The sequence below is a fragment of the Callionymus lyra genome, chromosome 10 (genome assembly GCF_982586985.1).
Source record: "Callionymus lyra chromosome 10, fCalLyr1.hap1.1, whole genome shotgun sequence".
Lineage (NCBI taxonomy): Eukaryota > Metazoa > Chordata > Actinopteri > Syngnathiformes > Callionymidae > Callionymus > Callionymus lyra.
The window spans coordinates 27,924,976-27,943,071 of record NC_141827.1 but is presented as its reverse complement, the minus strand read 5'-3'; the positions used below and the strand labels follow the sequence as shown (position 1 = coordinate 27,943,071).

Here is an 18,096-nt window from a genome sequence, read left to right as displayed (position 1 = left end):
TTGATTTTAAAATAATCCCGAAATCTTTTATTTATTTTGTGAAATACATAACATATTTATGTACACATTTAAATCTTCCTCAGAGTTCAGACATAAAAAAATAAATAATACAACATAAACCAAGAACTAAGAGTAAACTGAATATCATGTTCTCATTCACATAAGGTGCTTGTTTATCTCAATATATTTCTACATCAACAAAAAACAAAGTCAGTAGAAATATTATTATTCATGGTATACAAAATGTGTTTATACAGAGATTTTTGGGTTAAAAATCAACAAAATATTGTTCATTTCAAGAAAAAAACATGCAAAATAGAACAACTGGTACTCAACACTATTCAAATATGACTCTTTATTGATTCCACAGGACAAGAAATGCATTTTTTGGGAGATTGTTGGACAATATATAAAAATAATATCAACTTATAGCACTGTCGGAAATATATAAATAAAAACAGTGTTAACTCTGTAACAAGTTCTGTATAAACAAAGAGTCCACGTCATTAAATTCAATCGATAACGTCTCTTCAATCAACCTGATTTCAACTCGATGCATTTAGTTGAAGAAGTAGTTTCGTGGATGAATGTAATATAAGCACAATTTTACCAGAATATGTTTTAAGGCTTGGGGGCCAAATCAGGCCTCCAAAGTCCCGCTAAAATACTAAATAAATTTAGTCCAAAAACCGAACAATACTTTTGAATATTGTGACGCAAAGATCAGTGTTAAAGCGTTTACTTTCTAACAACTTTTATTATTTTTTTTAAAACTATTATGAAAACATTTACGCATTCCAAATATTGTATAATGAAAATAAAGATTCTTGAATTTTAGATGGGCAAGAAGAGTACCTTGATAAAGTGTACAACAATTATAAGCCATTATCAACTTAAAAGAAGACTGATGTGTTTCCTATTTTGACTGTTATTTCCTGTTTAAAGAGTTTGACTGTTTAACAGTTTGACACCCCTGGTGTAAAAGATTGAATTATTTGTTTGATTGAAACATGTGGGTCCATAAATGAATAAAAGATGATTGTATTTCCTGGAATATTTGTCACTATATTCCGATTTTAATTAATTTTTTTGACAAAAAAAGAAACATGTTAGTCACTATTGCAATCTACGGTAATGTAAAATGTTTCCAATCATTTTTAAGTGGTACAGAATTATTGGACAGTCACATTTCAATCTAACTAAACTACGAAATGCAGCTCGCTCACATTGTTCACCATTAAGTACAAATAATAAAAGAGTTTTTGTTTGGGATGGACGTGGACTCGGCAGTCGAACACATTTGGATACAGCTCATCGTTTAGTTTCAACCATTCACAACATGTAAAAATGTTAAAGTTCAGGACATTTGGAGTGAAAGCGTAGCTGCCACGAATCAAGACTCCACTGTCGTTTCAATGTGCTACCGAGATCCTCTGCAAGTATGTCAACATCTAGTTTCAACTAGTTTAGTCTTGAAAGTAATTCAAGTTAAGTGGTATTAAGTATGAAACATCTCAAAAAGCGAAACAAAGTGTTAAGAGACAACACACTTTTAAAACGACCAAAAACACAAACATTAAATATATCTATTTACATGATTACAAAAACTGCTGGTTCAATTCCTTCATACGAGTACGCAGAGAAACCTTAAAAATATTGTGTACAAGTGTGTGATCGTCACATTTCTTTTTGTGAAACTGCAAACAGTAGTGTTGTTAAAAACATGAGCAGGAATTCATGCGGTTGATTTAAACATGTTTTTTAAACATGTTTTTTAGTGGTTCAACCGTGAGAAACAATAAATCAACAAAGCACACTCCAAACTGTGGACTCTCAGCGAGGAAAGCAGGTTTACATTGATTCCCGTCCACCTGTTGTCAGGTGTATCAGAGGCTGAACAGCCAGCAGATGCATCACAACGTCCTTGACCAAGACTCCGGGCCTTGATGGCTTTCCATGTGTTTTTGGCATCGCAGGATCTCTACTCCCTCATGTGGGATTAAAACGGTGTTGTGTTTCCTTTTTCTATGGAATGTTCCTCAGTTTCAGGTCAAGGTAAAACGTTCCAGGGTCTGTCGGATCTACACCTGACTGACATAGTGGGTCCCGTCCTCACCAACCCAGTGTCTCTGACTGTCGTCGACGGCCATCTGTGTCCTCCTGTGGTTGACCTGAGGGTCAGAGACAAAACTAAATGTTACTTTTTTATTTCATTTTTAATCATTACCTTTTGAACTTAAATGATGCTTGAACTAAATGTTTTTGTTCACGTTTTATTTTAACCTAAACTAAACATTTTAAGTCAAAAACAATCATTTGAATTAAGACGTCCAAGTTTAAGGATAATTTTATAAAGGATAAAAAAGTTTCAAGTTCTTTTATTGTCAAATATACATGTATCAAGACATACAGCATAGATTCAATTGTAGTCCTCTTAGACCCAGGATGCTAAACATGAATTAGACAGTTGAAGACATTAAATAAGACATTCAGAAAAAGTAAATAAATAATCAACACAATTAAATAAATAATCAACAATACTTAAATAATTAGCTAATGAACATAATAATTAAAATGCATTTGTTTTGTGATTATTTTTACTGAACATATTTTAATCTAAATATCTTTGTTTAAGGATGATTTAACTGAAAATGTGTTTTTTTTAAGTATCATTTTACCTTTAAATGTATTTTATTTAGAAATCATTTTAACTTAAAATGTCTGTTCAAGGATAATCTTGACTCATTTTAGGATCATTGATCTTGTTTAAGGATCTCATTGAAACCTATGTATGGTTTATTTTCTTTGCCATTAACTGTAATGCTTAGTTATGTAGTCTTAGCGAGTCATATTTTATTTTATATTTCCTCAAAATCCTTCAAATATTAAAACAATAGTTTTAAGGGTGGTTGAGGTTAATGGTTATAGTTTTTTTGTCTTTCTGTCTAGTAAAAATATATTTATAACTTGTGCCAATCCTCATGTTATAATCTAGACTTGAGCTACATGGGGGTCCACCCACCTGTTCCTGGTAGTCTCTGAAGGCCACGTTTTTAACACGGACCGCTCCTTGTCGGTCCAGAGAACGGGACCTCGGGGACTTGAACTGGCTGCGTCTGTGCCACGACTTGAGTTGCTCGTTCACGATCTGACGAGGGAGAACGCTGGAGTGACAGCGGGGATGGTCTATCACGGTGGACGGCGAGAGCCTGATCTCCGGAGGCGGAGGTCTCTGGACTCTCTGAGGTGGCGTCACAGCTTCTTTGAAGCGGTAGTCACACCTGTTGAAGGTCTGGTGGACAGCGTAATGGCTGCGGTGCACGTCCGCCTCCGTGCCGTAGATGGAGTCGTTGTTGTAGTACGCCATCGGGCTGGGCTGTTTTCTGGGACTGTGGTAATACCCGGAGCCCGGGAAGACTTGAGGTCGGTAGGTTGGACCGGAGTGCGGCAGCGGCGAGAGGAAGTGCTGAGGCAAGTCGTGGGGCATCTCCTGACACGGAGAGCTGTTGTATGAGGCAAAGGAGTGCTCCGAGCTGCTCTCCTCGGAGCTGGCGTGACTTCGGTACTTCAGATTCTGTGGCAGCGTGTCCGGGACGGTGATGGTCAGACGCCTCCTCGCGCTCTTGCTGCGCCCACGCTCGCGCTCCTGGCTAAATGCAGAGTCAGGGCTGGATAATCTGCCAAAAACAAAAGAACAAAACAAATAAAACATCCATCCATCCATCTATGTTTTAATTTAAAGTTATTTTATCATCTTAGAACTCCACAGATACACCTCCACGGAGCAGACACTGCTGCAGTACCTGAGGGACAGTTGTCTGTGGACGCGCATCTCGGGCGTGGACGGCGTGCTGTTGGACTGCGCCCGACTGAGTCTCAGGTGGGAAAGTTGTTGAGGAACAGCACAGTTTTCCAGACAATCCTCTAACGGTGGAAGTGTTTCAGTTTTTGTTTGACTGTTGACACACAACAACATATAGTCAGGAAACAAATTCACTCATAAAACGTGGATTGCTTAAGAGTTGGTGTGAAATAGACTTAAAACACGATTATTTGACGGAAAATGGCAAAGTTCTATCGCTTGTAGTACCGTTTAATCCCCGATTGATGGCAGTATCGTAAACTTTTGAAAGGCAGAACAAGTTAATATAAATGTTAGTAAGTATATAATTTATTTTAGATATTTAAAAAACATTTTCAACTTTTATAAAAACATTATTTATATAATTAAAATAATTAATATTTATCTAAAAATTCAGTCTTAAAACATATTTTTTTCTTCCATAGTTTGTCAAATAACTTCAAAAGGTAATTTTATTTTAAATGAGATGTAAAACAAACAAGGTGATTAAAGTGCAGAAATTTAAACACATATTCTAGTGTCACTCAAAACCTCATGTCTTACATGACTTTTAAGTATTATTAATTATATTGTTAAGTAAGAGCAGTGGTCAGTGTCCACTTCACAATTCTTTTTTCCATTAAACATTTTTGCCGATTAGCCCGAATGATGGTATTTTAAATTTAACAGGAGCCGCTGATCATCATGTTCTATATTGTATAATGAAAATAAAGACTCTTGAATCTTCGGCAACAAGAGTGCGTTCGAACAACACAATCAACTGAAGCACCAGAAACTTGAAAAGCAAAACACATTCCTCATCTTCACAGATAATCTGTTGACAAACATGACAGTGAAGGATCGTCCGCTGACCTGGTTTTGCTGGAGGAACGTGACTTCTTGCTTTTCTGGAATGGCTGGTCCAGACTCGACTCCGTCCAGGGCGAGTGCTCGATGGGAGGAGCGTCGTATTTCGGACTGGAGGTGAAACTCATTGGCGAGTCCAGGTTGAAACGCGGCGTGAGCGGCGTCGGCGTGAGTCGCGGACTCTGAGCCGCCGCCGCCACCGGGGACTGGAACGAGAGTTCTCTGCTGGGCTCCGAGGACCCTGTGAGGCTCTGCTCAGCCTCTGCTGGGTATAGAAGCCCTGGGGTCGTCTGTAACGACTGGCTTGCCACTTCTAGATAAAGAAACAACGGTTAGAATGTTCCCCTTTCATGACATCCGCTGTGTGAGCGTGTGACAAATATAACTTTACCTTCATCTTGAACTGCAGAGTCAGACAGAGAGCTGTCGTCCGACGTTCCCAAATCTAAGAGACGGGAAAGAAGTTAGTGTTTCTTGTCCGTACTGAAAATACATTTATCCCTATATTGCACTTTACATCGTAACATTAGAAACATTCTCATCATAAATAATAATAATAAGAAACATGTATATAATAAATAATAATTCCTAAAGAAAGTGTCTTAAAATAGTTTTTTGGTCAATTTACTTTGTTATGAACGCAACAAATAAACAATCATTTTGTTCATCTTCCTGTTCATATTTTAACTGCATAATAACAGACAAATTATTGTGATAAATTAGCTTATTCTTGGACTAAATATGTGACATCAAGGGTACCATTTTGACCGACAGTCGATAGAATCAGGACTAGTTAAGTCTTGTTCTTTCATTGGTGGCAGGACAGACTCCTCATTCCGCAGACTATAACCATTTTATCAACCCCTGTAGCTCGGGCAGGTCCATCACTCGTACCTTGAGCAAGATTAAAAGCAGGCAGTGGCGAGGACCGGCCGTGCTCCAGTCTCAGTCTGAAGGCAGAGTCTTGCAGCAGCTTCAGCTTCTTCTCCTCCCTCTTGCACTGCTGCAGTCGACTCCTCCTCACAGCTTTACTGAGGTGCTCCTCCTGGCAGAGCTTTCGAGCCGCCTCGTAAATCTTGGTCTGGAGCGCCAACTCAGCGTCTATTAAACTGAGTTCTGATTCCTGCAGGTAGAAAAGTTTCACTCAAATACTGTGGGTGGAGTTACACGGACTTGTGTGGACGTACCTCTCCTCCTCTCGGGATGCTTAGCTCGTCCAGCTTGAACGCTGCACCGATGCGTCTCCGGATCTGAGGAGGCTTCTCTCCAGGAAGTAGAGGGTAATCTTCTGGTAGTCGGCCTGTTATCTCCTGGACAGGAAACAACATTTACAGTTAAATCTTACTCGTCGCCAAACTCCTCGATAGAACACATGAGAACAGTCAGCAGAAACGACTTATACGACGAATGTTTAAAGCACAAATAACTCAATAGATCATTCATACTTCACTAAAATATGTTTTAGAGGCAAACTATAGTATAATTGTCTACTGGATCATCTCACCTATGAGATCAAATGAACACCTAAATTCACATCAAGACTTGATGCTGCCTCCTGATAATTCTTGTTACTTCACCGGCCTTCTTAAAATGTTGTAAAGATTGCATCTTGTATTTCATCTAGGGTACTTTTGTACCTTTTCTTGTACTTTTTTAAGATTGTATTTTATCAATTCATTTCTTGAATTTTACAAGAGTGTATTTTTCTATTTGGTACTTTATCAAACGTTTATTTTTGTATGTTGTACTTTATCAAGAGTGTATTATTTAATCTTTTACTTTATCAAGATTGTATTTTTGTATAGTGTACTTTATCAAAGGTGTATTTTTGTATGTTGTACTTTATAAAAGTGTATTTTTTAATCTTTTACTTTATCAAGGTTGTATTTTTGTATAGTGTACTTTATCAAAGGTGTATTTTTGTATGTTGTACTTTATCAAAAGTGTATTTTTGTATGTTGTACTTTATCAAAAGTGTATTTTTATTCTTAAACTCTATCAAGATTGTATTTTGTATTTGTTACATTATCAAGAGTGTATTGTTGTATATTGTACTTTATCAAAAGTGTATTTGTGTATGTTGTACTTTATCAATAGTGTATATTTGTATCGTTTACTTTAATAAAAGCGTATTTTTGTAACTTTTACTTCATCGAGATTGCATTTTTGTATTGTGTACTTTATCAAAAGTGTATTTTGTATGTTGTACTTTATAAAAGTGTATTTTTTAATCTTTTACTTTATCAAGATTGTATTTTTGTATGTTGTACTTTATCAAAAGTGTATTTTTGTATGTTGTACTTTATCAAAAGTGTATTTTTATTCTTAAACTCTATCAAGATTGTATTTTGTATTTGTTACATTATCAAGAGTGTATTGTTGTATTTTGTACTTTATCAAGTGTATTGTTGTATGTTGTACTTTATCAAAAGTGTATTTTTGTATGTTGTACTTTATCAATAGTGTATATTTGTATCATTTACTTTAAGAAAAGTGTATTTTTGTATCTTGTACATTATCAAGAGTGCATTTTTGAATATTTTACTTTATCAAGAGTGTATTTTTGTATCTTTTACTTTATCAAAAGTGTATTTTTGTATGTTGTACTTTATCAAGAGTGTATTTTTTTTATATTTTACTTTATCAAGATAGTATTTTTGTATTTTATCAAGTTTTAATATCTGTGTTGTTACAACTGCCACAGCTGTTGTGAAACAATGTTCTTCACGTTATCTCGTCATCTTCTTACAAGTCCAGGCCTATAGGTTCAAGAGATCAGTTGCACAAGCCGCTCCACATATTTGCTCTCGTGGCACATTCTTCAGGTCTCGGTGTCGATATCGAACGTCGAAGGAATCACTTTTTCTCACTCATTATTACAGAAGAGTCAGGAAAAAAAAAGTCCAGACTGAGTCGGTGTGTTCCAGCCACAGTTGCTGACGAGTGTGACCACTCACGCTGTGAAGCTTTCATCATAAAGAGGTGGTGCATTAGTTCACCGCGGCGTGTCCTGACAGGAATGCCCATCCCGAGTGTCAACAAGACAGAATGAGCAATACTGGGATTTTACCCTGGAGCACCTACTGACGTGATAGTTCCTCCCATTCCATGTCCAGTTTGCGATTACACATTTGTTGAGTTTGGAGCCAAGTCATCAGCTCACTTGTTTTCTGTGTCAGTTTTCAAAACATTCTGCTAACTTGAACCATCGTGGAGAGACTGATGCACTCACAGCTTCTCGGATGCAAAGCTTCTTCAGCTCCAGGATGCAGATCTCCAGCCGGTCTTGGAGCGACTGGTGTTTGAGTTTCATGGCTCTTGTGTGTGTGGTCACATCTTTGGTGTGGGATGTTGGACTGTCGGAGCCTGACGCACGAGCAGAAGAAAAAAAAAAAAGAGGTTAATCCGAGATTATGTGATGTATAATCACAGCACATTAAATTTTTTACAAAATTCCTAAAGAATTAAGCAAGTACTGAGTAATCTTTGGAAGTTAAATAAAAAGAGATGATTTGAAGGAAAATTTAACTCGGGAAGAGTAAATTAAAAGTCTGTTAAGTGACAAAATTAATCATGTTGTATATTAGGATATTTTATAACATTTACAATATTATTTTAGATTTTAATACATTTTTCCAGCCCGGTAACACGGAGCATAGTTCTAAGATTACCTTCATACAGACGGTGAAACTAGAAAACGTGTGTCAGATTAGACGTACAATTAACAGAGAGTGAGTTTTTGGCCGGTGTTGTCTGTAGCCTTGGAGACTAATGACATCAGGATTAATGTGGGAGCAGCTTGGGGCGAAGGCATTGAGCGGCGCATACCTTCAGAGATTAACAGAATCACTGCAGGTACTGACAAATGTCTGAGGTGTGACAGGAAAGACGTGTGACGGCACAACAATGGAGCGCAGAGACAGTGGTGGACGTGACCCCTGTGTGGCGGGTAGACACCACGTGGATTAATAAAGGTGTGAGGAATGTCGGGGAGGCCGGGACTCATCAGAGGACGTCGCACGACAAGTCGACTGCCTCGGTGCCAAGTGCACAGCACGGACTGATAAACACAAGAGGAACTAATCATGGCTGTTAACAGATTAATTCAAGAATAGGGATCAAATTGAAGTAAAAATTAGTTTATGTGGCGGCTTTGACTATAGAAACTATAACACAAATTTGTGATTTTTCAAATTTAAACAAATTGTCCAGGCCGGGATTCACAAAAAAGCAAATTTGTTGATAAGCCAAGCGCTGAATAAATTTTAGACACTTGGTAGAGGTTTTCAAAAAATATTCTACTACAATAGCCTTTGCAATCAAAAAAGCACAACAACTACACAGTAAGATATTTATATTAGCCAAACGAGTTAGAACTTGTACTTCGTAACAAAACATGTATTAAAATTAGGGTTGTCAAAGGTATCAAATCTTTAAAATGTTGTATCCAGACACAATACTCAGTTTTCAAAAGTATCAAAAGTTCAAAATATTCTTCTAAATGTCATGTTAATTAATTTATTATTGTTTATTTACTACCTCAGACAGTTTTCGAACAACTATTTTTTATTATATATATTTCACATGTGGTTTTGTTAATTGTTACAGATATTATTTAAGGATTTTTTCTTAATTTGGAGGCCTTTGTTTTTATCCCTTTGCAAGAAAATAATGTTAATAATTATTGGCCTTTTTTCAATTTTACTTATCTTCTATTACATTATCTATTTTTAATCTTTTGCCTTCCCTTGCAATTTATTTAAAAAATATTTAACAAATGGTTGATTCACAAAAACATATTTTTGTTGATACAAAACACTTATTTTTGCATGTTTTAATACAAAAGTTGACATAATTCAAGTGTTTGGTCAGCGATGAAAGAGTAAAACCTCATCGTAGCAGCAGCGGACACATTTAATACCTTTGAGTTCATAGTGTTGTCATGAGAGGGAAGTTTGTGAGGATATTTAAAAGTCATCAGCTGATTCAAACCTACAGAGAAATGTGACCTCTTAACTTCCCTTTTCATTGAAACCGTCTTCCTTCTATCATCTTCAGAGCGTCATTGCAAACAGAACATGACTCAGCAGAACCTTACCAGAGTGAAGAATGATCCCACTGTCCGTGTCACTGGCTTCGCCGTTTCCGTCCATCGCCACTGGATGCTTTTGCTTGTGAGGCGGCTCTTCCGTTAACGCAGAACTCAACGTTGATAAGATCATCACCTGATGGTCAAAGAGGTACTTTCGGTTATTTCAAGCCAAAAATATCTCAAATCTATTGCAGAAATAATGTTTCTAGAAGAGTAAAACACTGTTGATTTGAATCCATGTTAAGGTTAATTTAACAACCAATATATGACTCAAACATTCCTTAACACAGCCTATGACCTTTGCACAGAGACTATTAGTGCATGATGACAGTCTTATAGTTGAACTTGTTGTTTATTATACTTATTATTAACATGTTTTTTTATTAATTTGATCAATAAAAGTTTATTAAATCATATTTTTTCTATAACAATATTTTTTCATTTTTAACTGATTTATATTGATTCCTTGGTGCTCGTTCTCTATTGCTTAAATTATGAATTAACTTATTTAAAAGTCTCCATGTTGTATTTACAATACTGGCAATACAAGTTTCGGATTCTGAAAAATGTACAGTATTTCTCATGTTATGCTAAATTTCTTTCTTTAATCAAATCAAACTTTTATTATCAATGAATTATTCCTCGAGCTGAAAATTAAAGTGTTGTAAACGGCCGATGGAAATTTAATTGCCCACCCATGTGTAGATTGTAGTCATTTTCTTTATTCTGAACCCTAGCGTTATCTCGGGGTCAAGGTAACCAGAAGGCCCGAAAATAAATGTGTTTGTGGTATCCCTTGTGTGGTCTCTGGGTCAATGTGAATGACCTTGACCCTGAGATAACACAAGGGTTATCATTTCTTCTAAGGTAGACAAAAAAACTAAATAGAACACAGTGCAACAACTGACGCATTGATCTTTCCTGAAACTATTACTTAATACTATGACCTGTTGGGATGATTCAGGCGTGACTTAAACACATCCACCCGACAGTCAAGCGTATAGTCATCGTCTGTCTCCCGCTTTCCCTCCGTCACTCCGTCTCTAACCAGTTCGATGTTTAGTAATTCTGCTTCCTGTGATCCCACTCGTTTACGAGCCTGTGATGTCATGCGACGCCATTATCTCGGTTTGTCTGATAAGAAACTGGGTGCGACTGGGTCAGGATGAGATGACACATCGAGAGCTGCTGGTTAGATGATTAACTTAAGGAATTTGGTGCTGGTCACTCATTCCAGCGTATGGGAAAAGGGTTATTTATTGTAGAGAAGAAGAGGACATCCCGCCTCCCCTGATAATGAACTTTTGGACAAACAAATTCTAAATGTTCACGAGGCACTTAATCAACGCGAGGCTGCAACTGGTTTGCCCGAGCGGAGCATGACATGTATTATCCACCTAATCATGACGCCCAGATGAGCCATCTTAATTCTAGTGGCGGACAGAGAGGGAGTCTGTGTGCTCTCAAAACACTTGGTCACAACAACAGCATCACTTGCATAAGAATCGTGTGACAACAGAATTTCCAAACAGTCGCCACTTCTGCGTGTGAAACTTTAATCCCAGAAATCCACCGAAAATTATTTGTGCAACCGCAGTTACAGCAGCAGTTTAAACCTGCGAGATGTTGTGGGGAACAATCCACATGCACTGAGCAGATGTTTGATCCCTGCAGAAGAAAAAAATCTGCAGGGCATTGCTTTTTTTCCCTCTTCAATTGTAGTATTTCTTCATGTATTTGCAAGAAAAATCTTTCTTGTTTACTCACAAGGAGCCCAATAACATAACAAATACACAACATACAAGGATCACAACAACAGATCGGTGGCGCTCATTTTATTGAGCACTTTTTCACACGAATAGCTTTTCCCATGAAACTGCAGGAATAAAAGACCAACCACAATTATTCCAAAATGTTCATTGTAAGGACTTTGAAGCTGCCAACAATAATGCTGTTCTCCATTCTCTCCCACACACAAGTAGTTCCTCTTCTTTACTGGAATTACATTCATATAAAAAAGCTTTTACAACATATATTTACATATTTAACTTTCTATTATTATTTAAAAATGTACATTTGACAGTCACTGAAATTGAATAACTAACAGAATCTTTGAAAGCGCATCAAAGTAAGAATACAACCGGTGACTAATTATAATAGGATTCAAATAAATGAAACCACATTTATGTTCACAAAACAGAAACTAAAAACATTTTTTGACTCATCATCCTCTTCCAGTAAGAGTTTCTCAATCGTCCATGTCACACCTTTCCTCTTCATCACATCCATGATCCACTCATCTTTGTACTTTTGATTATTTTAATGTAAAACATTTGAGTCATTTTAACTTTATTGTGACCACATCACAATGTGAATATTTATCTTCTCATTTTCAGGACCTTCTGACATTAGACGACTTTCTGTAGTACACTCTGAGCTGCTGCACTCTCGCTTAATCCCAGTCCTCTCTAAATCTCTAAACCATTTAATGCTGGGTGAGAGGGGGAAAACAAGACATTAGAACCAGCGGGGAATACTCACGTTGACAGTCAGAATCATTTGTCACAACAATGGACAAAATCAGAGACTGTAAAATCCTGAAAATCATATTTAACACCAAAATGCATTTTTCCTCACTCTGTCAAAGTTTCAAAGGATTAGTCATTTCCGATTTAAATTCGAATTAAATAACAAATCTAGTTGACTGCACTGTTAGAAGAGTGTGTACATACTGAGCTGTACATTAACAATCACCAGGCGGATACGTCGGAAAAAACAGCTCATTTGATCAGTCATGTCTGAAGAAGAGAAGTTACTGATCACATTGACATCCCAGAAAAAAAAAGTAAAATAGATCATGTTTTTAACTTCCTATAGAGCCGGGAAAATACTGAACCTCTTAACAAAAGTGTTGTGTATAACAAATGCTTGTTACTAAAAGTTAAAATCTGTTTGTTTTTCATGTTTGAAAAAATAATCTGAGCAACAGGTGACTGACTAACACATGATTTTAACACTATTTTCGTCAGGAAACTTTCATTAATTCAAGATGTCAACATCAACAAATAACATTATATACAAATTATGAGTATTTTCAAAATACCTAAAACTACTTTTAAAACCCTAAATCGATTAGAAAAACATTTTAAAAACAATACACACTAACAATACTCACTTTAATAGATGGTGGTCAACAAATCTGAAAGATATCATCCAGAGTCTGTGATGTGACCGGAGCGCTGGACAGTGTGGCTAGGAATGAGAGACTCACCCCCCTTCGGGAGTGCTTCCTGCTGGAAGGGAGTGGCCACAGTCACTAAACAGTCAGGATCATGTAACCGGGCTTGTCCCTCCTGAGTTTGAAACTGTGTCGACAAGAATGTGCAGCTTCCCTGCTTCAGTTCTCATCACCATGCTGAGCAAGCGTCAACATGGACACTGACATGAACCCCAAAAATGATTCAAATAAATATCCATTTTTTCTCCTGAAAACTGTGTTCATCATATTGTCACCCTCCTCCGATAATTTCTCAAATAATCATCTTCATCATCTAATTGGCTCACTTGGATGAAATATAAATCAGCAAAATAGTTTAAAGAAGAAGCTATTAATGCATACTGCCATCTGCTGGCTCTTGAAGGAACAATTGCCCTGTACAATGAATGTAAGTAAGTAAGTAAGTAATTTATATTTGTAGAGCGCTTTTCTAGACCAGGGTCACAAAGCGCTTAAACAATCAAAACAATACCCAATAAAATATATACTTAAAAGATCAAGATAACACCCAGACAAACACATATGTTCTTCCTCATTTCCTGCAACAGTCCAAAAGCATTAAAGGTTATTGTTGAATCTAACTTATTTTAGTTCATTTGGGTTTCTTGTGAAACACTTATTTCAACCAATGTAAGATGGTTGGTTGGTTTTTAAAATATGATTTATTAAACCAAAAAAACCAACACAGTGATCAATTATTTGAAAAGAAACCACTTATTTTAGCCCCAATGCGTTTATGAAAAGGAGCAGTTTTATGTAGTAGCTTTAATATTAAAATATATTTAACATTGCCTGCAATGGTGTCTCTTAGGGTCCCTCTTGGGGCCCCAAGTAGCTGGGAAAGCCCTGCTGTGACCCCAGAGAAAATAAAGAAAATTGATAAACTAACTTGTGCAATTTAAATTAAGTTCCTTTTTTTTTTTAATCCTATTCCCACCAGAAATGTGTCCTCCCAAAAGCTGACAAGAAGCGGGTGGGTCAGTGGGGTGTGATTTACAAAGACCCCCGGTGGCAACACCTGCTCTTCTAACTGCATGATTCGCATTCATTCTCAAACTCAATATTCATGTTGGCTTTCTCGGAATGTCGCTGACCAGACAAGCTGAAACAAAGTCTTGCAATTCACAGTCCCTGAAAAGTAGAGATCGGATGACACGGCACAAGCAGGAGCGCAGAAACATTTTTACTTTTAGACTTCAGTGTGGGAACAACAGAGAGGCAGATAGTGTACATTACTATCCAGTACAAAGATTTTTATGAGTAGTATCAATATAGTTTTATCATTGTATTCATGTTGAATTTAACATGTCTACATACATTCACATGAGAAGCATTATAAACCACACAATATTACTATGTACCATTAGTTAAAAACACGTGCAGAGTTCAACTTCCTCAAACAATAGATAACTTTAGTAGGGTGAGAAAATGATGAGAGGAAGATAAACGACTAAAAAGAGAACAGGGGCGCCTTGTGTCAACATACCATGGCTGAATCTGATCACAACATTGTTGTCACATTACAATTGGACATGTGATCAGAACTCGTAATATTCAATCAACAGTTTTTTTCTACACGTGTAACCAAATCTTTATTTCCTTACCTTTATTCCGGGATATATAAGGTGCATTGAAAATCAAATCTTGGTTTTACTTACTGACTTTCAACCGATTTTCTTGGCAAGTTTGGTAAACTATGAACCGCACCGCAGTAGTAATACCCGAAGATATTTATTTGTAATTTACAAAAATTTGAATCTATTTAGAATCACAATAACCATTTTTTATAACTTTGTATTTGTTTATTAGTATGTTGTACTAAGCCGGTTAAAAATATGCTGCTGCTATTAAATGGATGATGAATCATATTAATTAATATGAAACATCATTATATATAATGATTGATGTTCAAATGAAATTTAAACAATCGAACAGGAGAATTATTTCACTACAGTTCAGCAGTACTTTTGCCTGAGCGTGGTCTTAGACTAGTCAACTACAGTTGCAATTTTTTAACACGTTTATGAAGTTAGTGTAAAGGAAATATTATATTGTGATTTTTTATTGATTGGGATACTTTTCAATTAAAATTGACTATGAACCAAATGAATTATAAGTTAAACAAGTATTTTCCTGACGACAAAGCATATAAATTAGGATAAATAATCCAAGTAAATGACGTGTACATGTCTTGCACATTTAGATTCCAAAACAAAGTCTGGTCATTTAAAATAAGCCTCTGTGCCACCAGGTAGCTAATCCCACTCATTCTTTGTCAAGCCAAGTCAGCAATTACGCTGCATCCTCTCTGTGACACTAGGCCAGTGTTGTCAGAGTTACCAGTTGACACACATCATGAGTGGTGTTTAAAAAAGCCAAAAGTCCCACAGAGACAGAGACCAGTCTTTGTTGAAGCACCACAGCAGCTGGCCAAACACATTCTTCAGACATCCCACAGTCGTTTAATAAGTGTGCATCTCTAGACAAGCGGTGCCAGTGTGCAGCTGCCAGCGGGCAAGTTTATCAACAAAACTTTATTTATACATCCTCATCGCAGCGCTTCCGACTAACTCGTGATTACCTCAACCAAACTTGACAGTGTAGGTAAACAACAACACATTCAAGCGTGATGACAAGTACATGTATAGAAAAATGAGTAGTGCTTCACTTTCATGGCAAAAATTCTGTCTAGTCATCGTTGATCTCTGCGGTGACTTCAGACTCGAATTGATCATCACAAACATTGTATGTAAAAGCAGCTGATGCGGGCGCATGCTAGGATGAAGAATCTCATCTATGGGAAGGGCGGGGTATTTTAAAGAGAATCATTTACATCCATCGCATATTCTCTTACCTGCAGGAGGTTTCAACGATTCAAATGCATTTTGGATCTGATTTGATTTGATCATGTCTTTACATCTAAATCTAATGGTATTTAGTGCTGGAGGTGTAGCCCCTGTTTCAGATTCCCTGTGTTTGAAGGTTCACAGCCCTGCTGGCAGGTCAGCAGTGGAATGGGAGGGGGGGGGGGGGTTGTTTAACCACTTTGGTCTTATTGCCTCCAGGTCAGTGTTGAGGAATGTGCAGCCTGAGGAATTATTTAAATTGACAACACTACAATAGGGTTGTTTTTTTTCTTTAACTTACTTCCTAAAAGTTCCAATGATGATTGTTATGCTAAAACATGGGAAGCAATTGAAAAAACAGAAATAATTTCCATTTCATAGTTTGTCATGTGATCAGAGGGTTTGTTTTAAAATAGGACATTGCAACGTATTGGGCTGGATAAATTAAACTTAACATTACAGTTATATTTCTATTTAAATAAAAAAAATTATGTTGATCAAACATAAAAGTAAAATACAGAAAATGGGAATAACCGAGTGCAGTGGACTATTATATGATAATGTAGCATATTTACACAGCAATAGCAGAAGTACATGAGGTTTCATTGTTTCTTAAGTTACATCAAGACAAAAGAAAAGTGCAAAATAAATATATTTATGTAATGGGCCTCAGACTGCAAACGTTTCATTAAAATCCAAATACTTCAACCAAACACATAAAAAAAAATGTTGAATGCGTTTTGTAATAACTGGTCTTATTTTTCTTTATTAAGCTAAACTCGCATGTGTCATGAGCAGGAGATAAAAACAAGTTCCTACCTTGAGGAGCTAACGCTGGTTAGCTAGCGTCTTGCCTCCTCCGACTCCATACTATCTCCATCTGGCTCGACTTCTCCAGATTTCAGCAGCGATGGTAAGTTATTTAAACCGCAGCTCCCCGCTTGTTAAGGTAAAAAAAAACGGCTTGGCAAAGTTAGGAGTCGCGCCACAGTGAAGCTGGAAATGCATTTGCGGGAATAAACTTTTCAACTCACACAACTTTTGCTGCACAGGATCAGTGAAGTGAGGCAGCGTGGTGCGTTTGTGTGCCCTCGGAAATATCATATAATCAAAACATCCGCTTATTCGTACTTGAATCGATTCGTTACCACGATCTCCAAATATATTATTTTAAATGTATATATTCGGGTTGTCGATTAGAATTTTACATTTAATATTGATATCTTCTGTTGATCTTAGTGGTGGGTTTCTTTATTAAGTCGGGATAATTACCATTTTCCAAAAATGCACTTGAATGCATCATCGAAAAAGATTCATCATCAACCGCCATGTTGTTTAAGAATGTACAAACTACCTGCTACCTGATTTTTTTTCTCTTTAATATTTGTTTATAGAATTTTTAATCAATTTATTTGACTATAAAATCCACTTTTAAGTAAAAGGTAAAGTTCGGCGTGGGGTTGTATACTGGTCACTAGGGGTCAGCATTATGTCACAATAAGCTAAGTGTGAGCCCATGGTTGTAAGCTAGCTTCTGTTTTGTTTTTTTGCAAGCTGTGGTTTAAAAACAACAATTCAAATGCGAAATATCGGAAGTTATAATGTATTGGTACATGGACATTTTAAAAACAAGATGGTGCCTTTGGGGTAAATGAACTGTGGGGTTATTTTTAACGACTTTCACTCATTTTTATTTTATGTGTTATAAAAGGGAACCGGTCCATGTTATTCTTCATTTCTGACCATTCTCACAACATCTTTCTTCTCCTTTTTCAGTGTTGCACAGGGAAGACAAGAGTACAAGAACTTAATTTGAAGAGCGCAAGAACAGTGAGTAAGTTATTCATTTATTTATTCATTTCATACCACTGGTTCACATTGTCCTTTTAACTGAACTGAACTGAACTTAGTGGGGTCACAGGTGGACCTATCCCAGCTACCTTGGGGAAAGGCAGGGGACACCCTGAGACACACAACCATTCCCACACTCACCGACACCTAAGGACAATTTAAAGTTTTCAAAGGTTGTTTTTTAACTGTATTTATTCATTCTTGAAAACATTGATGAACTTGATTGATAAAAGCTTTTTGTTGTGTTAATGATACAGAAATGTTAATACTGTTTATTGTATACAAGAAATGTCAAATATCTGCAAAATACTGCCAGACTGAC

General features: G+C 36.7%; 1 protein-coding gene across 2 annotated transcripts; it reads right to left on the bottom strand.

Moving 5' to 3' along the window:
* Positions 1-340: 340 nt before the first annotated feature.
* On the bottom strand, positions 341-16,948 carry LOC148071310 (innate immunity activator protein-like). Of its 2 annotated transcripts, none has more exons than XM_087801603.1 (10): positions 16,743-16,948; positions 9,807-9,933; positions 7,941-8,074; positions 5,896-6,018; positions 5,603-5,831; positions 5,100-5,153; positions 4,715-5,021; positions 3,804-3,956; positions 3,023-3,677; positions 341-2,171 (listed from the first exon to the last, which is right to left on the bottom strand). In XM_087801603.1, the coding sequence occupies exons 2-10, from the start codon at positions 9,928-9,930 to the stop codon at positions 2,082-2,084; spliced, it is 1,869 nt and encodes a 622-aa protein (XP_087657729.1). In that variant the 5' UTR covers positions 9,931-9,933; positions 16,743-16,948; the 3' UTR covers positions 341-2,081. The 2 variants fall into 2 exon arrangements, with proteins under 2 accessions (XP_087657729.1, XP_087657728.1); XM_087801602.1 differs by lacking the exon at positions 16,743-16,948 and adding an exon at positions 12,976-13,072.
* Positions 16,949-18,096: the final 1,148 nt, after the last annotated feature.

Bases quoted from the DNA above. Each gene is read 5' to 3' on its own strand.
- LOC148071310 (XM_087801603.1), bottom strand. From the start codon at position 9,930: ATGATCTTATCAACGTTGAGTTCTGCGTTAACGGAAGAGCCGCCTCAC. The intron at 3,957-4,714 runs GTCAGCGGACGA...GTGTGTCAACAG, and splicing joins CGTTCCTCCAGCAAAACCAG to TCAAACAAAAACTGAAACAC. The intron at 3,678-3,803 runs GTACTGCAGCAG...TGTTTTTGGCAG, and splicing joins CACAGACAACTGTCCCTCAG to ATTATCCAGCCCTGACTCTG.